Here is a 26,604-nt window from a genome sequence, read left to right as displayed (position 1 = left end):
TCTTCTAAAACTAAGGGATGAGAAAACTACACTTGCATTTTCAGTTCCTGGACACAATCTGGCCTGTTCTGCCGCCTGGCGCCTCTTCTTCCCGGGCTGCCCAGGTCTATGCAGTCAGCAGAGTGAGGATGCAGGAGCCTGGCCCCCAGACCCTGCCTGTCTCACCACCACCATGCCGAATGCCCCCCTTCACGGACCTGTAAAAGTGGAGGCAGAAAGGGAAAACACAGGCCTCAGGCACATGTGCACACCTGGATTAGAAAAAGAAATACTACTTGGTCTGTTTAAATATTTTGCTTTGAGTTGAAAAGAAACAATTGATTCAAAGGAAGGTAGGAACGGCGTACTCCTGTGGCCTGGGCCCAGGGCTCTGTGTGCGGGCACCGCCCAGCTGGGCTTTGACAATTACTTGAGAAGTAGCCAAAATAGACATTAACGGTCATTCTTGGATGGGAGCAGGTTGTGAGCGATTTCCCACGCGTGCGTGGTGGTCCTGCCAGCAGTGATGCTGGGGACATGGTGTTCCAAGGCTGCCCTGGAAAGCTGTCTCCCAGAGCTGCGTCCTTGGCCTCTTATCCCAGCTCCACCTGAGGAAAGGGCTGGCCCAGAGAAGACGGGAGAAACCTGGGCAAGGATCCAAAGCATTCCCTAGCTGCAGAATTTACAGAGTAAAATCCAAAGCAGACCATTCTCTTCTCCCCTCGGCTGCCATGGCCCCATGGAGCAGGTCACAATGCCACATGACCCAGAGGGAGGGAGCCAGGCTCCCTGGTCAGCCAGCATCAGCGATGGAGTCAGGATGAAAACCAGCTCCGGAGGGCCTGCTGCAAACCACATCCAACTCCGCCTCACCATGGGCACCAAGACACAGGATGCTGGAGAGAGGTGGGGTTCAGTGGAAGGCTAACCTTGTGTTTGGTTTTTAAAGGTTTATTTATTTATTTTCTAGAGACAAGGTCTTGCTCTGTCTCCCAGGCTGGAGTACAGTGGTACAATCATAGCTAGCTGCAGCTTCCAACTCCTGGGCCTCAAGCGATCCTCCTGCCCCAGCCTCCTTAGTGTTTGCTTTTAAAAACAGTTCTTAATCCCCAGAATTGTGCACTCTCTTCCCAAGAAGCTGCCCTGGAAGTGAGCAGCTGGCCAAGCTTTCTGATTGCTTCGTTGCATCATCTGTTTAGTGAGAGTCCAGGCAGCAGGATGCAGACACGGGTCCCAAATCTTCCCCCACACTGATGGTTTTTTTCTCAGCCTGAGGAACTGCCAACAGACAGAAAAGGGTTTTGCATTCTGTACATGACCAGTCGTATTTATTAAGAGTTACTAGGAGGGACTACAGCAATTAGCAGGATATGCGCTGAGGATTACATGTGACGCATCATGAGAACAGGGCTTTGCCCTTCCCCAAAGCCAGAATCAGGCCCACAAAGCAGCCAGCAGCACCTCCAGCATGCCCTGTTCATGCAACGTGGTGGTCCTCACAGCCGGGACACCCTTGCTCAGGGCAGGCACATCGCCGGCAACCTCCCTGACCTTTTTAAGTCCTGGTGGCAATGTCAAAAGGGAGGACAGAGACATTGAGGAGAGCCTTGGTACCCAAGACAGGAGGGGAGAAACAAATATTGGCAAACGCTGTTAAGAGGAGAAAGCACCTGCGACAATTCGTGCTCTGAAAGCCTGAAGTCCACGAGGCGTTCACTCCGTTTCTCTCTATGTGCAGAAGACGTACCCATTCTGTTCCCATCACTGAAGTGATACACATGACAGGGTGAAGTCATGTTTAAGCTGAAAATTTGGTAATGTGGTCTCTAAAGTAATTCTGAACCATCTTAGAGTGAATGAATTTACAATTATAAAAATTACTTTTGTAATGCTGGCTGAGCTTGGAGATATGATCAGATGATCGTATTGCTAAAATAAAACATGTTAAATTTAACATTATGGCAATTCTGTCATTTCATTCAAGACACCATAAATTGCCACAGCATTCTGGGTGAGCCATTAGCTCACTCTTTTTACTTATGTTCCTTCTTTCTTCTCTTTTTAATCCCAAAGAAATGGCTGTAATGAGTTGCTAATAAAATGACAAATAGGAACAATCTGATTCATTCAAAGATTGCACATTCAGACAAGACTGACTCTCATTCTGAGAAGGGCTAAAGAAGGCAGCACTGACCAGGCAGCACCCTCGTCCATCCCTCTCATCCAGCTGGGTCTGGTGGGGGTGGACAGATAAAAGGCAAAGGGCCATCATGGCTGGTGAACACGCTGGGCCCAAGGCCACGGGGAATGCGGCCGTCATTTTCCAGGCTGGGCTCTGCAGCAACGCCTCTAGTGTTACCCTGGGAGCCAATTTGATTGATCCATGCGGTTTCCATTCTTGATCACCGTCAAGGTCTCTGGAGGTGCTGGAGAGCTCCAAGCACCCTTGACTGCACTGAAAGGCACTGCTACACATCATTTGAAACATACAAGTGCCCACATACCTCACATTTAGCCTGATTTTTTGCTTTAAAGCTTTGGAAGGACTTTATAATTGTTCTTTTGAGAGAGAGCATGGGATGCGGCTGAAGTGCTGTGTGGAAAGCCCAGCTCTGCCTTTCCAAGCTGTAGGATCTGGAAAAAAGTTACTTAAAATCTCTCTGCCTCATCTATAGGATGGAAATAGCAGTAGCACTCATCCCATGGGTGATTATGACCAGGAAGTAAATTAACGTAATAGGGACTTGGAGGGAGCCGAGCGCCTCCCAGCCGCTGCCTGCGTGCTCCTCTGCGCTGCCATTTGGCAGCCGCGAACTCACGTGACTTGCAGCTGGCGAGGCTGCCTTGGCACTCTCTCTGCACGCTCAGGGATGCTTGATGAGTAAGGGAAGCTGACTTATAAGCCATTTCCAAAGGCGGTGCAATTGCAACGGAAACTCAGCGTAACCATTTGCAAACTTGACCTGATACTGTTTTTAAAACATTTAATTAGAAAGTTTAGGGGCCAGGCACAGTAGTTCACACCTGTAATCCCAGCACTTTGGGGAACTGAGGCAGGAGGATCACTTGAGCCCAGGAGTTCGAGACCACCCTGGCAATATAACAAGCCTCCATCTCTACAGAAAAATCAAAAATAAATTAGCCAGTGTGGTGGGCACGTGCTGGTGGTCCCAGCTACTTGGGGTGCTGAGGCAGGAGGATCACTTAAGTGAGCATGTTTGCACCACTGCACTCCAGCCTGGGCAACAGAGTGAGACCCTGTGTCAGAAAAAAATAAATTTTAAATTTAAAAAAAAAGGTATGAATTACAGTTTTGTCGTTTTCTCATCCTCAATTCTGAAAAGATGTCACATGTCTTCATGGATTGATAAAGAACCCATGCCCCTCTCAAGTCCTTGGCCTAAGGCTTCTGCACTGATCACCTGCTGAGCTAAGCAACAGCAGCTACAACCCAGGCGTGCGGCAGGTGCAGGTCAGAGGACGCCGCGGGCCTGGGTCTCTGAGGGCCGGATGTCACCTGTGACTGCTGCCTCAGTCACTAAACATCCCTTCTGCACATTGCACTCTTTCCACGTCCCTGCTTCCCAAGCCCTCCCTCGAGGCCAGCAGCTAGGTGGCCCCTCCACCCAAACTACCACACGCAGGAAGGGTTTCTTCCTCTTGCACCGTGGGCAGGAAGGGCCCTGTAATTCATGCTACCCCCGTGGCTCAGTCTTTGTTAAACTGTCCAGGCTTTGGAATTCCACTGTTTTGAGCTCAGGGCTCTCCTGGGTGGCTACAGCTTCTTGATCCTGACTACATCTCTATCTGGTTTTCTTCCAAACATAATCGATCACTCCACATATATTATCTCTTCTAACCAGATATAAAACTCTTCAAAAAACTAAAAATTGGAGGCCAGGCATGCTGGTTCATGACTATAATCCCAGCACTTTGGGAGGCTGAGATGGGTGGATTACCTGAGGTCAGGAGTTTGAGACCAGCCTGGTCAACATAGTGAAACCATGTCTCTACTGAAAATACAAAAATTAGCCAGGCGTGGTGGCGCTTGCCAGTAGTCCCAGCTACTGAGGAGGCTGAGGCAGTAGAATCGCTTGAACCCGGGAGGCAGAGGTTGTAGTGAGCCGAGATCACACCACTGCACCCCAGCCTGGGTGACAGAGTGAGACTCTGTCTCAAATAAATAAATTAAATTAATAAATATTATTTATATTTATGAAATAGCTTATCAAATACAGTCTACATCTAACACTTAATGTATAATTTTAATACATAACCCATATATTAATACTTAATATATACTTAACATAAATCAGAACATATATATAAGATGAAATATAAATCCTTCTATAAAAAATCCTCTCCTAAAAAAAGCCTCTCATAATCAATATTGCTTGTCAGTTTAATTATAAGACACTAAATGTCACTTTCCCTCCTGTTGGCCATAAATGCTGTTTGCAGTGGTCAAAAAGGTATTTAGTACCATGTGGCTTGGGACAGTCCAGTGATTAGCAATTGCTGGGAAGAAGTGGTGAGCCGGATTAATTGGTGGCTGACATTCTGAGGCTGATAGACACCCATTACCCTATAATGGACACTAATGCACAAAAAGCACCAAAGCAAATTGGCCCTTCAGCTCCCACTGGTAGTGGAGTATATGAAGAGCCTAACAGAAATGCCAATGGCTTTGCTATTAGCCCTTTAAATCAATGTCCTTCTGACAGGTATCCAAAACTCACCTTTGGTGGTACACCACAGGCTTGCTTTCCCCGTGGTGGCTAATCACCATGTAGCCCCCTCCCCGCCCAAACCCTGCCCTCCTGAGAAGTTGCACGTCAGTATCAATGACTTCCCATCCAGGTGTAGGCATCCATACCCAAGTGGGGGACGATTTCAAGATTCCCTGGAACTAGGAAGCATTTACAGCAAGAAGAGGTTTTCAGCTCGCCCCGAAGAGTGATTTCTCATGACTTGGTTCATTCACTGAATGGAACTCTCACGCATTAGCCCCCTTCCTCTGAGATATCTGAGTTCTCAAAGCACAGTAGTATCCTTTATTCCTTCCTTGTTTTCAAAGGTGGAAACATGTGTTTGCATGTGTGAGTGTGCACCCATCCCTGCCGCCCAAGACACTTGGTAGACTCCTGTGACCTCCTCCTGTGAACAGACCAAGAAGCTCTGATGCAGACACGGGTCAGATTCAACAAGGCCTTCCCTTGCAGAGCACAGCCTGACACAGAAATACACAGCAGAACATCACTAGGCATCACAGCACTATCATGGGTGTTTTTATGAGATGGTTAAGGTAAGAGGCATATCACATACATGCATCTCTCTGCCTCTCTATCTGTCATCTATCTATCTATCTATCTATCTATCTATCTATCTATCTATCTATTTATCTATCTGTAACTACAAAATATTCAGAAGTTTGCCTCCTTTAATCTTTCAGGAGCCCTACTATTTATGGTCACTTTGCATTCTCAAAGGTGAGGTCATAGACCTGGGAGACAGAACAAAGAGAAGGAAAGCCCAGACTGTTGGCTGTTAGTGGGAGGATGAGCGGGAAAGCCCGACCTATTTACCACCAGGAATCCCAAGCATCCTCTGGATTGCAGGCGGCAGGAGCTTTCCTTCCTAGGGTGTTGATGCCATGGCATGGCTGTGGCAGCCAGGGGAGACAGCAGAGGTTGCCTCGGGTGTCCTCCAGAACCAGGTCAGTCCTGCATCTGACAATACTGTGGAAGGCGCCTTAAATACTGCCGTCCGCTTAAGCACAGTGTTGGCGGATGCTGTGTGGGGCAACACTGAGCAGACGGGCCATCACAGGAGTCTTTACGTGTCTGTGAGTATGTGTACATGTATGGATGTGTGCACGTGTGTGAGCCTGCACGTGTGTGTGCACAATGCAAAGAGATGAAGATAGAAAGAAGCAGGGATGGGGCGGATGAGAGAAGGGGCATTGAGATGAGGACTCCACTGTGAAAAAAGTTAAGGGAACTGTCGACACCGATGCCGTTCATTGGGATCAATAAAATAAAGACAGAAAGTTGGGGCAAGGCACTTGGCTTTGTAGCAGCGTACCGGTTACCGCCGTTTACCAGAGCTGCTTACCGTTGGTGGCTAATGACCATGTGCAGAATGACTGTTGTGCATGTCACTAATAAATGGTGGATTAAGTTTTCTTTGATTATAGCACACACTTGGATTCTGGATGCCTGGTCCTTGGTTGTCATGTAGCTGGTGTCGCCATCCACTCAGCTCCAAGGTATTAAATAAGGCTTTTGCAAGACTCAGGGCTGGGAGTAGAGTTGCATCGATGACATGGCCTCCACCGCAGGAATTGCAAGACAAGTGACATGCAGGACTCAGAAGCCGCTCCTCGGGGACCTGGCTGTGCCGGACTCTCCATGGAGTGTCTGAGTTTAAACCGATGTTTAGAGAATGAAGCAGGTTGGGGAAGATGGACATGCTGTGACACACTGCTGCCCAAACAGACTCTGGCAGACAAGAGTGTGGGCCCCACGCCTACCACTGCTCATTAACTCAGTGGGGTAAAAAATTTAACCTCTGTGCATCTCACTTCTCTCCCTTTTAAAAATATGAATATTATTTGCCTGGGAGGGTTTTTCTGAGGATTTTATAAGATACTGACTTAGAGAAACTGACACAGTTTCTGGAGTCTCCCAGGTGCCTATTAAAAATACGTGTAATATCATTATTTATCATATACTTTACATCACAGTATATCATATATATTACATATCACATGTATTCAAAATTGTTCTCAATTAAAACAGAGAAAGAAGATATGCTATGCAAGCACATTTTGAAGGGATTAGGGTGCTGATCAGGCAGAGCGGTTAACTTATGTGAATGGTTTGTTACAGAGAAGGTTTATCTGTCTACACACATCTCAAATTAGAGGGATCCCCATTCGGCCATGACCTCTCTCACGGTCATCCTGAGCAAGGGGTGTCACCTCTTCAGGACAGCAGTTACTCACAAAATGAAAGACATTGCACGTATTGTTCCTAAAGTCCTGGCCAGCCCTGCAACTCCAGAATGGCTGAAACGGGATGTTGGTTAACCAGGAGGAAGAGCGTGTTGGCTGTGATGACGTACACATGAACGCACGGCCATGGCTGCTTGGAGGGTCTCCAGCCTCGTGCTGCCTGGGATCCTGGGTTCACATGCGGTCTCACCTTCTGGGTGCAGCTGCTCTCGCTGGACTTTTTTCCAAAGTGAGCTTGGGCGGCTCCTGTGCCTGGGTCTCTTGTGCCAAATCTTCTGGTACCCGTTTCTTCTTCATTGGTTTTTTGGTTTTTTGTTTGTTTGTTTGTTTGTTTTTTAATCTGTTAAGGAAAGGAAAAAGAGAAGGACAAATCTGTAGGTTCTTTCGGTAGCTGGAAGGTGTCGCGGTGAATGTCTCACGGCTGAATTTTCATGGTGGGGCATCTTTGACTAAACTCATCATCCTTTCGAGGATTTTAGGGCAGATTTGAACTTGAGTGTTTTCCTTTTAACTCATCCAGGGATAGATAGGAAATTGCTGGATTGAACAGAGAGTAGAAAACCAAACGAAATGAGTTAAACAGCTGGAGATGCGGGAGATTTGTCCTGGACGGGCCACTTGTCTGAAAGCAGCTCTGGCCCATCCCTGAGTCGGTGCCGCACACCTCCCACCCTGAGAGACGCGGCCTCGTCTAAACTTTTCACTCCTGTGTCTTACTTCTCTTTTCAGCGACCACCCTTGACTTGCATAAAATAACACACATGTTTTACGTGTGCTTAGTAATTACACAGTTAACCTCAGCCTGTTTGTTCTATCTGTAGCCTGGATCTCAAAGCACATAAAGATCACAAATTGTTTTGTTTCAAGTACTTTATACGGTACCCACAGAGGAACCACAGGCAATAAACGCTTTCAATAATAATGGAATTATCCTAGTGCTCAAGGTATTACCCCAGTTCTTCAGGCCCCTGAGCGCGTGTGACTTCTGTAGGCCCCCCGTAGTCAATCCATTTATGATACCATCGTACCCCGCATGGCCCAAAGTCATGTCTCTTTGTTATGCATATTATGGATTCTCAAAACTATACAGAGAGTTTAAATATTAATTTGCCTTTCTGTATATTCTAATTTCAGAACACCAAGGAAAAACTCGGCGATTGGTGATTGTTATCGCATTATTTAAATATAGCATGTATTTACTTGATAATACACAGTCATTTTTCTGTTGTATATGAAATAAATACACTCCCAATCCATAATTCTCTATGATATTTATCTGAGTGATATAAACATTCCTTTGAATAATAATGCTTTGTGTAACCTCCCATGACAGTTTGTCTATTAAAAAGGAAATTAAATATACAAAGGTATGGGAAAAATCACTATAAGGCAATAATGAACTTAGTAAATTCAAGAAGAAAAATGAAATGACTGATTTGAAGCCTAAACTTCCCTTTCTGTTTCTCATGATTCATCACTTATCACCAGAAATTCGGCTGGAGGGCCCTCGCATCCACGAACGCACAGATCCCAGTGATTAGGTGCTGGACGCTGGGCCAGAAGAAGCCACAGTAACTGCGGCTGGACTCACTCATCAGCGAAGAGCTGAGGTCTGTACTTCTGTGGGATGCATCTGCTCGAATTTCTCCAAGTTCCTGATTATTTACTTAGAAATGCTCCCAAATTAATTTCCAATTCACAACCCAGTTCCTGATTTGATATCATTCAGCCAAGAGTCTGATGATTGTCTTTTCCCAAACAGTAAAAATCCTCTGGATTCCAGAGTATCACCCAATTTCCACCAGCCTTTTCTCTTATTTAAACTGCACAAATCTGTGTAACAGGGAATTATTCGGTGTGGATATTCAAATGTATGCTTAGTGATACACCCTTACTTTAAAACTGGCCAAGTGCAGACATTCAAACATTGGAAAACTTTTCAAATATTTTTGGAGGACAACTGGGGAATGCCACCTTTCCATGGTAGTGATAGCTATGAGTGTGAGCGACAGTTATACATGATACCCATTGTTTTTCTTTTACTACCCAATTATTTCTGGCAGCAAATCTGCCTGAAATTGTCACTTAATTAAAATCAAGCATGTATGGCCACAATGACTTATTCTTTCTTTTAAAAGGAAAAAACGTTTTAAGTTGGGGGTGGAAATCTTATCTCCTCAAACAAAGTATAATTTGGCTATCTTTCTACGAGCAATAACAGAAAGCTAGATCCAACTACAAAAAGTCATACCCTCCACAAAACTAGAATTGCCCCTCCCCCAAGTAAACCAAGCTCTGTTCCTGAGGCTCAACAGCTGCGGGTGCACTGGGCTCCTACTTAGGTCATCGATGCGTTTAGCTGAAGGCATGAAAAGACAGTACAGTACGTATTGTATTGCAGCTATAAAGTCAAGTCATCCTTGTAAAAGCCTTACTGGTAATGCCTTTAAAATCAGCAGTCAGAAAACCATCAGAGTGATTACCAGTGCCCAAGAGGCCTGGAGTCACCCTGGGAGCAGGCGCGGGCTCTCCCTCGCCCCCACCAGCCCCAGATGCTCCTGAGGTGGGGCTGAGCCACCCACCGGGGCCAGAGCAGCCGAGACAAGAGGACAGGTTTGCTTGCTGCGAGTGGGGAACCCTGCTTTCTGCGTAGAGAAAGGAGGTGCTCTTTCCTCAGTGCCCTTCAGATCTGGTTCCTCATCACCACCGCCCGTGAGGGAGTGGCTTCCCCCTGACTTGGACTTAGGAACTTGAAGCCCAGGGGATGGAAGCTCTGCAGAAAGCTCTGGAAGTTGAGAACTTGGAAGTCTGGCCTTTTGGCCTCCAAAGCCTGTATCCTTTCTATTCCCCCTTCAGCCTCTCACGTTATTATTACCGTTAACACTGGAAACCAAACATGAAATATGAAGGTCCCCAACCATCAGAATGGACTTCCTCCTCAACCAGGGCTCTTTAAAACTTTAACCCGAGAGACTGGTTCAGGCCATGACGGGCAGTGACGGGCAGACATGCCTCATTCTACCTCTCCGCTGTTAACATCAACACAGACTGTTTTAAGTCTGATAAGAAACAATATACAACCGATTCCCTCTGAAGCGTGCTACCTGAAGGCCTCCTCCGCAAATTAGAACTTGGGTCTCCACAGTCCTTTATCTTCACCCAGACATTCCTTTCTCTTGATCCCAGGTCTTTAAATAAACCCAGCCAATTGTCAACGAGAAAATGTTAAAATCTACCTCTAAGCTGAAAGCCCCCGCTTGGAGTTGTCCCACCTTTCTGGACCAAATCAACGTATTTGATTTTTCTTAAATGTGTTTGGTTGAAGTCTTATGTCTCCCTAAAAAGTATAAAACCAAGCTGTACCCCAACCACCTGGGATATATGTTCCCAGGATGCCCTGAGGGGTGGGTCATGGCCATGGTCATACATATTTGGCTCAGAATAAATCTCTTCAAATATTTTAGAGTTTGGCTCTTTTCATCAATAACACTCATTATCGATAAACTTACCCAGGATCTGACTCTTATGGTACACATTTTACATTCTAGAAGCAGTGTTTTCAATAAAAGCAGAATTAGAATTTCACCCCAAATGAAGTAGAGTATTCTGCATATTTGCTTGTTTGCTTATTGTTTTGTTGTTGTTGTTGTTCTATAGCGATAGACACTAGGTAACAGGAATTAAATTCACAACTCTTGATCATACTGTATAAAAAGGATTAAAGAAAAAAATAAATTACACCACCTGTGAAAGTTGATCCCACATGACGATAGAAAGGGGAAACATTTGAAGTTCGCCTCTTGTTAAGTTCTTGTCCTTCCTGCCTTTTTTCCCTTTACCTCCTCTTGAAACCTGAGACTTCACTGGGCCTCCAGGGTTCCCATGCTTATGCTGTCCTAGGCTAGACCGGCCCATGCCCGAGGTCTCTGCAGCTGTCCCAGGCTAGACCAGCCCATGCCTGAGGTCCTGCATCCTGTCTGTCAGGGTGTGGGCCTGCCCCAGGCTCTTGCCTCACAGCCTGCGACTGACTTCCCAGTTTGGCAAATAAATATCTGCCAAGACATTAATGGGCAAAAAATGGCTCCATTTACCTCATTCCTGAATGTCTAGAATTAAAGAAAAAGGGAACGTCACGGAAGGTGGCGGGAGACCAGAGCTCGTGCCTGACTCAGTGCTTGCCAACTCACTTCCAGGTGACACTGGCCAGGCTAACCCAATTTCCATAGCTGGTGATGATTTTAAAATGGGACCATGCAAATATATACCTGCATTCCTCCCTCCAACCTCCCCAACGTAAGTGTTTAACCTTGTAATCTAACCCATGGGCCCAAATAGGACCTTCATCCGAGGCAGAGTGTCACAAACAACCTGGGCTTCCCTTTCCTTATTTAGATGGATGAGAAAGCTCTAGTTTCATGTCCTTGACTCCTAGGATTTTCATCTTGGTTGGAAAATCAACTAGGATTCCAAGGTCATAATTTGTTCCTGTAGGAGAGCCCTGGGAAGCAGAGAAACTGGCAAGGCAGGGGCGATGGCACACGACACCCTTACGAGGTACGAGGTACGTGCTGGAGCAGGGTCCTGATCCAGTGCTTCAGAGGGCAAGGGGGGCCGTGCGGCCCACAGGCCCACACGCTCGGTGCCACATCCATGACGTTTGGGTAAATGCAGGCAGGTCACCGAAGGCTGCCCTCATTAACCAAGCACGAGCATTTGACAGAGCTGTGGAGGTGCTCCAATTCAGAGCCCGTGATAAAGAAGGCAGACGTAAGTGAAGTTTTAAAATAAAAAATTATATTGCCAGTGTTTCCAGCCTGTCACAAGAAAAGCTGCTTCCCCACAATTGCAAGTCGATACAGAGCGGCACGACGTAAGTGTCCTGCACTTTCCCCATTTCACGCTAGGTTAGCCTGATGGATGAGTGTACTTAAGTCAGCGGCACAGGCCGTTTCACAGGACAGGTGCTCTGAACTTATAGGCAAGGCCATCCCTATTATTTCAATTAACAACATAAGCTGCAAAAACACAGGCGGGTGAATTAATTTAGAGCTTCCATTTAGTGCTGCTTGTGAGGACATCGTTGGGCCCTTGGTTGTCGTGGCAACTTCAGCATCCCCAGCCAGCAGAAGCAGGCGGCTGCTGCTCGCATCCCCCGCACACACACGGTTCAGATAGTACATTAGCAAAGAATACGATGTCCATGTAAATGTTGAGATATTTTCGTTGCCATAGAGATAAGAAGAATGGCAAAAATACAGGAGTGCTTGACATACTCCAAGGCAGACTTTTAATTAAAAAAAACTCTCCCCTGACAATGCCAAGATGGCTGAAGGCACCCGGAGCTCCTGGGCTCATGGAGGACTGGCATGACCTCCACCCAAACACCAAGGGCAGGGCCTGAGAATTCTGCTGAGTGTCCCAGGAGGAAGCACAGGGGCACTGGGAGGTGTGGGGCCACAATGATCATCTTTCCATGGAGCACAGGAAGAGAAAGGAGCAGAGACAGTGGAGCCCACGTGCCAAGTTAGCGTGTCCTTCTTCAGAGGGGGGAAGCCTCGGCATAGACAAGTCTCATCCGTCCCAGCCCAGAGCTCAGAGCCTGCATGAGGACAACCTCTCATGTCCCCCAGCGACATGCTTCCTCCTCTGCCTCCCTGTCCGTGGAGCAGGCTGCACAGTTTCTTCATGGGGGTAGCGTGTGGATCAATGTGAAGCATGTGCTCTGTCAAAGCAAGGGGGCCGTCCCGGCAAGGAAGGAGTGTTTGCACGTCTTGCTGTCAAAGTTGGCGTTGGCTCTTCTCAAAACCTGCCGTTCCAAAGCATTATGGCAGGGAGGAACTTTACTTTTCCCTAAAATTAAGATTTCACTTTTTAAAAAAACGGTAGAAATTTCCATGAGCTTCTGCCAAAGGAACCTGCTATAAGTATTTCCCACAGAGGCTACAGCCAAGGCCCAAGGACTGACAGTGGCCACTTTCAGGAAGGTCCCCGAACAGGCCGTGTGTAAGGAGAGGCCACAGTGGCGAGGGTGCCTGGCAGAGGCTGGCTGCGGGCTCGGCAGCAGCACCAGCGACCTCCCCTGCCTCCTGGCGACCCTCCAGCCTTGCCTGCTGGCTGTTTGTCCTCATCCGAGCCATCGCTGAGAGTCAGAGTTCCCCACGCCGTCCTATCGCACCCTGCCCACTTTCCTGTGTGGTCTTAGCCGTTTTTTCATCAGCAGCTCCCATCTTCTGCAATTCCCATGCACCTCTCCCAGCCTTGAGCCCGCTCTGTGCTCTCCACTGATGGCTAACTGGCTTCTCCACCCTGATGCCCCATCCCAAACCTCACATGTCAGAGCGTAGTTCGTTATCTTCCCTTCCTCTCTGTCGTTCGTCTCCCTACACGCAGCAACCTAAGACTGGAACCTCAGGTTTTCCAAGCTCCTCCATCTTCCACACCATGAGCTCTGGACTCACTGAGTCCCTAGAAACCAGGGCCCAATGACCAAAGGGATGCCTCTCCCCAAGCCAGGGTGGACACTTATCAAAACCACATCAGTCAGATGCCCCTTGTCATGGCTTTGAGCTTTGAGTGGAGCCTGCAAGATGGAAACACCAGCAGCAAGGAAGGGGTGGGAGCCTCTCCATTCCCCAGCAGGACACTGAGTGTTCACCTTTCCTTCTCCCGAGTCGCTGCAGAGCTGCCCTGGCTGCTGCCTTTTTCAGAACCCGCTTCTTGATTCCTCCATTTAATTCAGTCCAAATAAAAATCCTCTTCTGCTTAAATAGCTGGATTCATCTTCTGTTATCTGCAATATCAGAACCCTAACTGCTGAAACGAGCCGGACTTGGTTTCTGTTATTTGTGATGTTAGAACCCTAACCAACACAGACCACTGATGGTAGAAATGTTTCAGGAGGAATTTGATGGGATGGAAAAAAGGATGAGCCAGAATCTTCCTAAACTATGTCAGACAATGATTCTAAGCTTGAGCTCACCAGCATCCTTCGAGGTGGAGTTTGCCTGCAGAAGACATTTGTGGATGATCCCTCTGGACTGGAAGGTCGGACTGAGACTTACTCACTGGGTACCCCACACTCACAGAGTGAGGTCGATCACAAGCAACCTGACTGCTGCAGACCCACCTGGAGCCCCGCTGCTTCTCATCTTGTCCTAAGAGCACACTCTGCTCTAAGCTACCTGCTGAGAGAGTGACTTCCAGGGAAGGAATTCCTTGTGGTCAGTGCCCACTCACAGCTTCCAATCTATTCCTTTTGAAAACAGGAATCTCTCATGGGAAACCCAACCTCTTTCCCAAAGTATGCAGCTGCGTGGAGAGGGAGCCACTCCTAAAGTGTGACAGGGGAGCTGCTGACCACAGGGGAGAAGTCCAGGGGTCCAGGGTCTGCATGCCATCACAGGGGCTGGCCACCCCTGCACATCCGTCTATTGCCCGCCATTGCTGTGTCTGTCAGGACCTTTCTCTGAGCAGCCATGCCAGTGCCCAGCACTGCAAAGACATAAGACCCAGTCATAAACCTCAGCGATCATACAGGCAGCGGGGGTGACCCGAGAGATGCTGTCAACAGTCCGGGGACAGGAGCACAGCGACAACATCCTGCCTCGGGAACGGGAGAAGATAAGCCGCTTGCAGCTCAGTGGCAGAGAAGGCTTGAGGAAGCATCTCAAAGTGTAGGTTTCAAAAGATGAAGAGAATGTTCCTGGGATAGAGCTGGGGCGGGAGGCAAGGGAGTGCGGGGGGTGCTGTGATCAAAGCTGTAAACCAGGGCGCATCCACGCCCCACTGGGCAAAGGAGACCAATTTGGAGCAAAAGTTTTTGGGAGAAGTCAGAGATAGGGCTGTTGCCGTGGGCTGTTGCCATGGGCTGCGGGCAAGGATGAAAGCTGGACCACTGTTAGCACCTCTCCAGTTTTCATGACACTTTGGTGATCAAAGAGAAGCACGTCGGAAGGTGGCTGTTGGCATCGAGCAAGGTCTCATAGCAAAGACCCACCCCTGGGCCTGGTGCCCACAGAGACTCGACCTTCCCAACAACTGCCAGTTCCCTGGGTGGCATCTCTCCACTCCGCCCCGTGCCCCCTGCTTTTATGCTCCTGGCCTCTCTCCTGAAGGAGCCACACAGCCATCTCCTACAGATCTTGGCATTTAGGGACAACTTGAGTGTGGGCTGCTCATCTTTGAAAGTCTAAGCCTCATGGTGTTGCTCACACATGTCCCTCCTCTGGCAAGATAAAGTACGCAGCCCTGCAAAGCCACCCAGGAATGCCAAATCCAGAGTTGAGGACAGTCCTGAAGCCAACTGCAGCAGCCAACCCTGCTCTCACTGTCCCAGGGTTTCTGAGATGATGGCTGAGAGTAATGGGGAGGGAGGCTGGCCCTGCATGTCCGGGAGGGGTGGCCGCCCACCAGAAATCTGCGGGGTCAGGGGTGGGAGCCCCCTCTTCCCCTCCTGCCTTTGCAGTGGCTCCATTCCTCCCCACACTGTTCCAGGCATAATTGGATGATGACAGGAGTGCCAGGCTCAAGTGTGTGGTCAATGTGGGTGAGGAGTGCTGGAGCTGTCTGCTTGACAGAAGAGGCTAGTGAGGTGCCCTCACCTCCCCATGGGGTTTGGGCTCTGCCAAGTCCTTTGGCCGGGAAAGAGAACTCAGTGTCCCGGTGGGAATAATTGCCTGGCTGAGCTTATGCCAAGTCAAATCTGAGCCTTTCACAAGCCGGAGCTACCAGCAAAGCCCGGTGGGGTCGCAAGGCTCTCCTGGAAACGCTCCCTCCTGCCAGGGCCCAGGTGGGAGGGAATCTGAGCAGCCTCCCAGAGAGGGGCAGACATGAGTCACCCAGGAAATGGGGTCCTGGAGGCTCCCCGAGTTGGATCAGGCTCACTCGTCTTCACTTTTGGAAGGGGCTGCGTAGACAAGAAGGCTTGCACTGGAGCTAGGGAAGGGCTAAGAAAGGAGTGCATGCTGCCACAACGTGGGAACTGTGGAGGCAGCGACACTTCCAAAGAGTCAAATTCTACCCTAACGAAGACAACCCGCACTGCACAGTTCAGGCAGGTGGCCCACTCCTAACACGCTGGCGATCACAAGGAAAGAAGACGCAGGCTCAAACTCACCCCGTCCTCGTTCTCCCCTAGAATCCCCCAGAGGCTCTGGGCACAGGAGGCGTTTCCAATTCTCTTCCGGCCACCATTTCCCGCTGGATACCTCTTGGGCCATGGCCAACCTCACACTGTTATTCTGAGAATTCCATAGTGTGCATAACATAGTTAGAGCTTAGTAATTGCTAAATAAATATTAATATGAAAAATGAGACCGTGTATTAGAGTTCTCCCAAGAAACACAACCAACAGACCTGTATCTATTCTCTATAGAGCTACATCTTTGTCTGTGTACCTCAAGGTTTATGTTAAGGAATTGGCGTACGTGACTATGAGCGCTGGCAAGTCCACAGTCTCCAGGGCAGGGGGCGGGCTGGGGACCCAGGCGAGAGTCGGTGCTGCAGCTCAGCGTCTCTCTGCAGGCTGAGCTCCTTCTCTGGGAGTTCTCAGTCTTTTGCTCGTAAGGCCTTTAACAGATTGGATGAGACCTGTCCACATTCCAGAAAGCCATCTGCTTTACCCAAAGTCCACTGATTTGAGGTTAACCTCCTCTAAAAAAACACCTTCACAGCAAGATCCAGACTGATGTCTGATCCAATATCTGGGCACTGGGGCTTGGCCAAGTTGACACACAGAATTAACGACACAGATCAGCCCAGGCATTTCCTCCTTTCTGACCACCGCCTCGCCTGTCTCTAGAGCGCTTTGTCCTAGACCTCGGGATCCCAGGTTTGGAGCCACGTGGATTCATGGAACACCTTCCATGTGGACCTGCTCTGTATTCATCTCAGAGAGGACTTGGACCACCAAAGCCTGTTCTGAACATTTGGGGGGCTGAGAAGCTCCTTGGAGAAACAGGTAGTAGCTTTGAATTTTTGCCCCAGAAAATTTACATATGCATAAAATTGCATAACATTTCAGGGTTTCCATGGCCTGACCTGCTAAGTTGTCTCAATGTTGAATTTCAGAATCCTACATCTAAAAGTATTGCAATTGCCTCAGGTTCAGCGGAAACGGTTCAGAAGGGAATGGACTTTGTTAGGATCTGGAGATGTTTCCACCCCCAGAAATGACGAGGGACAGGGAATGAGTGCTGTTTGGGGGATTGTGGAGATCGAGAGGCACCATTGGAGGTGTAGACCATGTGCTGTCTCAGCTCGACCTGCCAGAGCCCCACCAGGTAGGGCACCACTAGAAAGGAGGCCACTGGACCAGGTAAGAACAACCAAATGCCACAGACGCTGCCCAGCTGGGACCTGTGCGCCTCAGAGAGTGTCTGTCTCACCCCTCCTTACTCACTTCACATCTCAGTGTTCTGTCTTTGCAATGACAGTTATTCATTGTGGTTGGTTTTGCTGAACTCTTCACTATTAAAACCAGACTTTTGCAAGCTATCTCTCAGCTCTTGGGACTCAAATTTACAGCCCCCATAGCGACCTTCTGGGCCAATGGCATTTCTCTCATGGAAGCGTGTGTGCTGTAAGCCTCACGGGACCAGGCACCACTGAGAAGAGGAGGCTGCAGATCAAGGCTGGTCTGAAGCCTTCAAAGCAATGAGGGACCCGACGGAGAGAGCAGGCGCGCAGAGCAGATGGGAACTTACCAAGGAGGGGCTCTGCAGGGAAACAGGAGGGGTCTGCAGAGAGGAGGATGGTGCAGACGATGCTCTCAGGGAGGCCAAGCTAGGATCGAGTAAGGTGTTTCCAAAGCAGCACAAACACAGAGACTTCTTAGTACAACAGAGTCCACCTGATGTCAACCAGGAAAGGGATCGCAACACCGTTTGAGGATAATAGTGCACTCGGATCCGGACCCCATGGACTGGTGTCCCTGGGAATGTTTACTGAAATTCCTCAGCAGTGGAAAACTGGAGTGGCCTCCCGTCCTTGCACGCGAAGAGAAATGGCGATGGGGAGAGGCAGCAATGCAGGGCATGGACCGGATCAGGACATACTCAGTGGACACCTGCCATGGGTCAAGGATCACCCCCATGTCCATCAGACTACACAACCCGTGACAGCCTCACCCCCATTCATACTTCCTGGGCTGCTCAGGACACACTCATGAAGGAGGTGGACGTTATCACCCCTCTACTAAAAACAGGGAAACTGGGAATGAGAAAGATTATCCCGGGCCACGTGGCTGTAAAATGTCAGAGCCAGAACAGACCCTGGCTCTGCCTACGGTGGGCTGGTGCCCTTTCTTCTGCAGCTTAGAGGCAAGCCTTGGGGTCATGCCGATGTAAAATATCTCCCTGCCGCCCTCGGAGCTGGCCACAGGGCAGCACCAGGAAAGGGTGCGAGAGTCACAGCCTCTCAGGGTTGCTGACTCATTCCTCCAACAAATGTAACAGGAGTCGTTTCAAATACCGCAGGGGAGCCATAAGGGTGGCCCCTTCTCACGTGCTCTCAACAGTCAGAGCTGTTCAGGGCAACGGTCCCTGCTGGAAAGCGTTGCTGGGCAGTTGTACCTTGACTCAGTCGTTCCGGTGGCTGGGGGTGGTGGGGGCGGCACTGCGGAGGCAAGGCGGCTTCTGCGGGCGGGAACAAACTCATCATAACTTAGGGAACATGGAGTCTCTGCAACCATGTTCTGAGCATTGTTTTAAATCAATGACTTAATTAGACCCCAGTGACATTTTCTTCTCCATGAAGTGAGATGGCCTTGGCGTTAATACACAGCAACATGTTGTCTCAATTATGCCTAAAAAGTCGAGACAAATGTTTCCCAGGGAAAAAAAGGAACTTGTGTGGCTACCGAGGCCCTGCGAGCTCAGCCGCAGTGCAGGGTCAGGAGCTGTGTTGGTTTCGTGTAAGACACGTTGCGTGATGTGTGAATTTAAGGAGGTTGGAGGTCAAGTGTTTACAATTTCAATCCCAGGTGGAAGCAGGCAAAACATGCCAGGAATTTAGCAACTGGGCTGCGGCCTGAGAACAGGTGAAGGCTGGGCCGCAGAACCGGGAGAGCCCAGGAGGCACGACAGCCTGCTGACGCGGGTGCTCCTCGCTGAGCCAAACTGGTGCGAGGCCCACACCGGTGAGGGGTGGATGGCAGCGCCTGGGCAGCACCCAGGAGGCTGGGCCCCGAGGGAGTTTCTGCCTGATGTTGGCCGATTGACAGGGACCTTCTGGGGGGCAGCACCTGATGCCTGGGCCACTGTGAGTGGGGAGCGAGGCCCGTGTGGCTTGGGGCAGAGGCCTCGCAGGTCCCAGGGGCTGGGGCCACCTCAGGAGCCATATGAGACACATCAGGGGCTTCTGCCTGACCTTCCAGCGAGGGCCATGGCTGCAAATGAGGAAGAATGGAAGGCGCCCTGGCCAGGAGGGAGGCCACCTCGGGAGCCCCCAGAGCCGCCTGCACATGTGGGCTGGGTGCTGTCCCCTGTGCGTCCCCAAGACCCAGTTTCCTGACGGATGAGGCACCGGACCTCAGAGGGCAACGGGGACAGTCAGATGTGGCCTGAGGACGAGGGGACATGTGGGGCTGATGGGGACATGGGCAGAGGGCACCAGAGGGAGAGCTGGGACTGTGTGCTCCACACACCACAGAGAGATGCACACACACCACACACATACACGCATACCACAGACATACACACTACAGACATACACACACCACACACACCACACAGACACACACACACCACGAACACACATCCCCCTCACACACACCACATTCACACACCACAGACACACACCACAGACACACACACCACACATGCACACCACACACACACCACACAGACACACGCACCCCACAAACCACAGACACATGCACCAGACACACACACACACCACAGACACACCACACAGACACACACGCACACCACAGACACATGTACCACACACACCATACAGACACACACACATCACACACACCACAGAAACACACCACACACACCACACACACGCACCACACGTGCACTTACCACACACACACACCATAGACACACCCACACACCACAGACACACCCACACACCACAGACACACACCACAGACACACCCACACACCACACACACCAGACACACACGCCACACACACACCACAGACATACACCCACACACACACCACACATACCACACACACACCACACTGATACACCACAGACACCACACACATGCCCCACACACCCCACATACAAATACCACACAGACACACACGACACATACCACACACACACCACACATACTACAGATACCACACACAGCACAGACACACACCACACACATGCCCCAAACCCCACATACATATACCACACAGACATACACACACCACACAGACACACATCACACAGACATACACACCAAACACACCACACACACCCCACACACACCTCAGATACACACACACATACACCATAGATGCCCACCACACGCACACCAGACACACCACACACACACACCATACACACCACAAACTATACGTACACATGCACACCACAGACACACACACACACTATACACACCAGACACACAAACACATCACAGATACACGCACCACATACACACCACACATACATACACCACAGACACACCACACACATGCACACACCATACACACCACACACACACCACAGACACACACCACACACACCCACACACACACACACATCACACACACATCAGATACACACATCACAGACAGATGCGCACACACACCACTCACACACCCTCCAATGGACACACCTCACACCATGCACAAGAGACACATGCCCCACAAACATGTAAACACACACTCACCATACACCTACAGACACACACTCAGACACACACACATACTGGTTCTCCACTGGCATGCACAGATGTCCTCTCACACATTCACACAGGTGCGGGTGTCCCCGTGAACCCACACTGGGCCAGTGTCAAAGCCCCTCCGTGGGCTGACCTGCAGCCAGGCATTCCCACAGCCCCCCAGGAGAGGGCCCTGCTGCACGGGCCCTTCACAGCTCCACGGAGGACAGGGATGCAGGCAGAAGCCAACCTGGCCATTCCAGACATTGGTCTCAGCATGTTCTACCCCATGATTAGACACCACGGCACACGATATTCCACCTCCACAGACACACACCACATTGCTCTGCCGCTTCGTGGAAGTTCGAGCTCTCGCCTTGCTGGGCCGTCTGCCTCCTCCTGAGATAAGTCAGTTTTCTGTGGTCAGGGAATGTGCACGTTCTTGCCTCTCTCTGAAACCCACAGCCGGTGGAAAAACCACCATTTCCCCATTACGTGTGGGTCTAATATTTCCTTTCTGCTACATTCAAAATACTCGCATGGCTTCCATCATGATGTCCTTTCTGTTTGTTCATCCTGGTGTAAAGAACTGCTTCTCCAGGCCTGGTGCTTGTCAGTACCCATCAGTATCAATAGTCCATCCGCAGCATCCCCCTTAGGAGAACCTCCCTTCAGATCGGAAGCCTGTAGTTGGTTCAATGTGCACCACCCTAAGCCCACCACCAGCGCCCAGAGGGCTCTCATTTAATATGTCTCTGCATGGACACTTTGCAACACAGGAGAAAGGGAATAATCATCTGAGACTCAGTGGAAAACCATACCCTTGGAAATTATCTACTAAAGGAGGTGAAAAGCACTTTTAGAGTTTTACTTGACACTTCTCAACAGGGAAGAGCGTCACAGGGAAAGCAACAGGAGCAGGGTTAAAATAAGCACTGAAGGCAGCAAAAAGCAGAGTGGACTGGGTAGAAGATGGAATCAGTGCTGCGGGGGAGAGAAGAAGACTTTCTCCCAAAGAGCCAACGAAAGGTCGAAACACGCGCAGTTGAAAACGATAATGCGGAAGATGAAAATCAAACCGATAAACATTATCATCAGAATGTTAGTTCTCCAAATTAATCCAATCCAATCCACATCCAAATCCCAAAGGAAAACTTACAGGCTTTGACCAGCTAATTTCAAGATTCATCTAGAAAAGAAAATGTACAGGAAAAACCAACAACTAATTAGCAGTGTAAAATATCAAAGAATATTTAATAACTGTAGTGCTCAAAACATTGTGGTGTTGGCTCAGAAGCATACAAAATCAATAAATGGCACAAGAGGAAGAGCCTAGAAGTGGGAAATGCATGTATGCAGCTTGGTGTATAAGGTAGAGATGACATTTTATATCAAGGAAAATTCGGCAATTCAACAAGTGGTTTTGAACTACTCCTTTCAAAATATCAAATATTCTACACAAAATAAATTTCAGATGTGATAAACACAAAATACTATAAAAGCACTAAAAGATATCACAGAACACTGTTTAAAAAATTAACCATTTGCCCATTTAGAAAAATAAAGTACAGCTCACTGCTAGCACTCATTTACTTTTACGTAAACATGCTCTTTGAGGCTGAAGCAAATCTGATTTTCAATGTAAAAGTAATATATAAAAATTGTTCTTGGAGTTATTTCTAAACAGAGCTAACATCAGAATCGTCTGAATCATCAGAATTGTCAGTTTCGGAAAAATCAGATTCATCAAATGAATCTTTGGCCAACAACTGAGAATGATGTTTGTATCAGCGTGAGCATGCTACGTTTTCTAGGATTTGACACTTTCAGCGATTTTGTAAATAGAAAATACCATTCCTAAAAACAGAATGCTATAAATAGAATGTCTTTTGTTTCCGAAGTTGATATACTACAGTGATGCAAAAATAATAACAAAAGTGAGATATTTCATGACAAAGTTATCTCGGGGTCAACACTGCAGCCGCAAGTGCCACCTCTGCGTCCTCACCAAGCAAACGAGAAAAGGGTTAATCATGGAAAGGGGATAAGAAAGGTCTTCTGTGTCTCTAGATGAAAAGGCAAAGAGGGTTGAAGACAAGCAGCCCGGGGCACAGACCCTTGGCCTTTGAGGAAGCAGCAGAAGCAGGAAAGCTCCTCTCACCTCTCTCCACCCTGCTCCCCTGAAGCTGGTCCTGAGACCCTCTTGCGAGAGGCGCCCTCCCTATGCCCAGAGGAGAGGAACATCTTTATCTCTAAAGACAAGGACACAGAGAAGAATCAGAGGATACAGGCCTTCCTAAGCCTCCCTGCTCCCTGGTTTAGTACCGCTAGGCCATCCACTCCTGTTGTCCAGTCATCCATCCCCATAACTGTTCATCAAACATAAGCATAAAACATACAGGTTCCTCTGTTTCTTCATTTCTAAAGGTTCCTGTGGCATGTTAAACTTACATTAAATAGATATGTCTGCTCTTCTCCTGTTAATCTGCCTTTTGTTACAGGGGCCTCGGCCATGAACCTAGCAATGGGTGAGGAAAATTAAATTTTTCCTCCCCTACGACTGTCATCGATGTCTACGAAATGATGTCAAAGGCAAAATGAGAGACAAATGGAAGACTAGGAAAAAATAACTTCGACATAACAGAAATAACTTCAAAATAACACAGAATGGTTCACTATTGACACATAAAGATCATATTATTATATATACTCTATAATCCAGTAGAAAATAGGAAAAACTTCTAAGTAGAGAATTAAAAGAAAAAGGAAAACTAATATCTCATTAATGTGAACATTTGTTCAATCTCACTAATAATCTATGAAATACATTATTTTCCCAATAAGTTCAGTAAGACATTTTGTAATGATAACACTCAGTGTTTCTGCGCATGTGGTGAATGGTGATGTTCTATGGGGATGAAGCGAATGGTGAACAGACATTGTGAGGGTCCCACGTATCCATACGTACACACTCCACAATAGTCTACCTACCTCAGGAATGATGCGGCCTATCACGGCCTTCCAATCATTACACGCACAAATTAGCAATTAACATTGGTTACCCCTCCAGTCAGAGGTCTCACAATTTCATGGTTTTTGTGTGTGTGTGTGTGTGTGTTTTTTAATGCTATATATTCATGAAGCACCGGAGGAAAAAAAGCCAAATCTCAAATCAAAGGTTTCCTCTTCCAGGAAGACGTTCCTGGTTCACTCTTTGTGCTGTACATTCTCTCTGCAACTGCTACTCCTGCTGGATTTTCTCCATTTCTATGGCATGAGATGAACCTTGGTTGTTCTTTTTATTCGTGTAAGATTTTTCAGCCACTTGACCCTTGTCTAGATTCTCTGAGAGCAGGGCTAGTGCTGACTGGCTTGTAATGCTGTGCTGACCACGTGTACATTTTGCACATGCCTTGGAGATAAAAACAGTAATGACTTTTATGTATCCTTAGACTTTGATCAGCTTTCAGATAAACTTAGGAGGGCATTTTCTTTCTCTACCAGTTAGATTAAAGACATCACTCTGGGGAGTAAACACAGGAACACCAAGTGGAAGAATCTTGTGAAGCTGGAAGAAAGACAGACGTTTAAGTCTTAGAAACCACACTCCTCCGCTTAGCAGCAGGTGCCGTCCAGCAAATTACACCCCCTGAACCTCACTTTTGTTATCCGCAAAATGGAAACAGGACAGCCTTTCTCCCTGAGCTAGGACTGGATAATGTGACAGTCACACAATGCCTGACACAGTACCTGGTGCATGGTATATGCTCAATTAATATGAATTCCCTCCTAGTATACACTCAATTAACGTGAATTCCCTCCTAATATACATTCAATTAACATGAATGCCCTCCTAGTATATGCTCAGTTAACATGAATTCCTTCCTAGTATATATTCAATTAACACGAGTTCCCTCCTAGTATACACTCCATTAATATGAATTCCCTCCTAGTATATGCTCAATTAATGAGAATTACTCCTTAGTATATGCTCAATTAACATGAACTCCCTCCTGCTACACATTCAGTTAACATGAATTCTCTCCTCTCTCTCAGCCCCTCGTCCATTCCAACCCTGTCATGCTCAGCTCTATGTGAAGACAGCAGCGGGGACAGCACTCCCAACCTCTGCAGCTGGAAGATAGTTTATACTCTGGAGAGGTAAACGGCTGCTCAGCCTGACATCTAAGCAGCCTGTCCCTGCTCCAGAGCCCATGAGCAGCAGGAGGAGCACGAGGAAGCATGGGTGAAGGGCAGAGGGTCAGACAGGCTTCCCAGGGGTTGGTGGCATTTTCACTTGTGGCCCCGTCACCCTCTGACCAGCGTCGCCTCTCACGAACTGCACCCTCAGAGAGCTTGCTGCCTGCTCTTCTTCCCTTCGCCCCCAAGTTCCCGCACACATTTGCTCTTGAGTCTTCATATAAGCCTTAACCTCTCTAGCTTCTCCATACAGGGTCTCCCCATTTCTAGAGCTCCAGAAGGTAAAGCAGTGCTATAACCACTTAATCCTTCCACAAATGCTTTCTGCAAGATGTGTACCAATATGGCGCCCACTCAAAAATAAAACAAGAGTGAATCTAAACTAAAAACTTCACCTGGATGCCTGCTTTTCCTTCAGAGATTGTCTGTGACATCAGACAGCAAAATCAGAAAAAAGTCAAAGCTGGTTAACATGACAAGGCCAAGTCACAATAGCTCTTTTAGCTGTCCGTGACTTGTAGGCGAATATCATTAAAAATCTTAGTGTGAAATTCTCAAGCTGAATATGCTTCTGTTCTGGTGTTGAGAACACACGCAGCTTTCAGGTACCAGCCTGGAACCTGGCGAACCCTGGTCTGTACTGGGAAGGGTCTGGGTAGGAAAGAACATAGCCCCAGCCTTCTGCACTGTGTGCCTCCATCCTTATGCCTGGGCTGATGCAGAGACACAATGGCGTATTGTGTCCCCCATTCCTAAAGACCTATCTGATGAGGTGGGTGATGATATTAATGAATGTGACTTTTCAATATTGTATGATGAAATCTGTGAGCATTTGGAAGATCTGCATAACTGAGCGAATCGCGGTTTTCCAGATGACCGATGTGTGATGTTACAAACTCATGCTTGGATAAAAAAGACCCGTTCAAAGGGTAATGGATTTTAGTATGACAGGGTGTGAAAAGCTCATTGGTGTGGTTTCAGAATCCACATGGCCACTAACTTTTTTATTATTATTATTATTACACTTTAAGTTCTAGGGTACATGTGCACAACATGCAGGTTTGTTACATATGTATACATGTGCCATGTTGGTATGCTGCACCCATTAACTCGTCATTTACATTAGGTATATCTCCTAATGCTATCCCTCCTCCCTCCCCCGACCCCACAACAGGCCCCTGTGTGTGCTGTTCCCTTCCTGTATCAAAGTGTTCTCATTGTTCAATTCCCACATATGAGTGAGAACATGCGGTGTTTGGTTTTTTGTCCTTGTGATAGTTTGCTGAGAATGATGGCTTCCAGCTTCATTCATGTCCCTACAAAGGACATGAACTCATCCTTGTTTATGGCTGCATAGTATTCCATGGTGTATATGTGCCACATTTTCTTAATCCAGTCGATCGTTGATGGACATTTGGGTTGGTTCCAAGTCCTTGCTATTGTGAATAGTGCCACAATAAACATACGTGTGCATGTGTCTTTATAGCAGCATGATTTATAATCCTTTGGGTATATACCCAGTAATGGGATGGCTGGGTCAAATGGTATTTCTAGTTCTAGATCCTTGAGGAATCGCCAC

At 48.1% G+C, this 26,604-nt stretch overlaps 1 protein-coding gene across 1 annotated transcript in view; it reads right to left on the bottom strand.

Moving 5' to 3' along the window:
* Positions 1–923: 923 nt before the first annotated feature.
* Positions 924–26,604, bottom strand: part of LOC108527073 (uncharacterized) — a 63,646-nt gene continuing 37,965 nt past the window's right edge. Inside the window, exons 2-3 of the mRNA XM_017868243.1 lie at positions 7,185–7,334; positions 924–1,257 (exon numbers count right to left, since the gene is read on the bottom strand). Coding sequence (XP_017723732.1) covers positions 1,069–1,257; positions 7,185–7,334 — 339 coding nt within the window. The 3' untranslated portion in view covers positions 924–1,068. The remainder of the gene's footprint in view (positions 1,258–7,184; positions 7,335–26,604) is intronic.

This window comes from Rhinopithecus bieti, unplaced genomic scaffold, assembly GCF_001698545.2.
Source record: "Rhinopithecus bieti isolate Rb0 unplaced genomic scaffold, ASM169854v2 scaffold_3734, whole genome shotgun sequence".
In the NCBI taxonomy this organism is placed as follows: Eukaryota; Metazoa; Chordata; class Mammalia; order Primates; family Cercopithecidae; genus Rhinopithecus; species Rhinopithecus bieti.
This window is presented reverse-complemented; position numbering and strand designations above follow the sequence as displayed.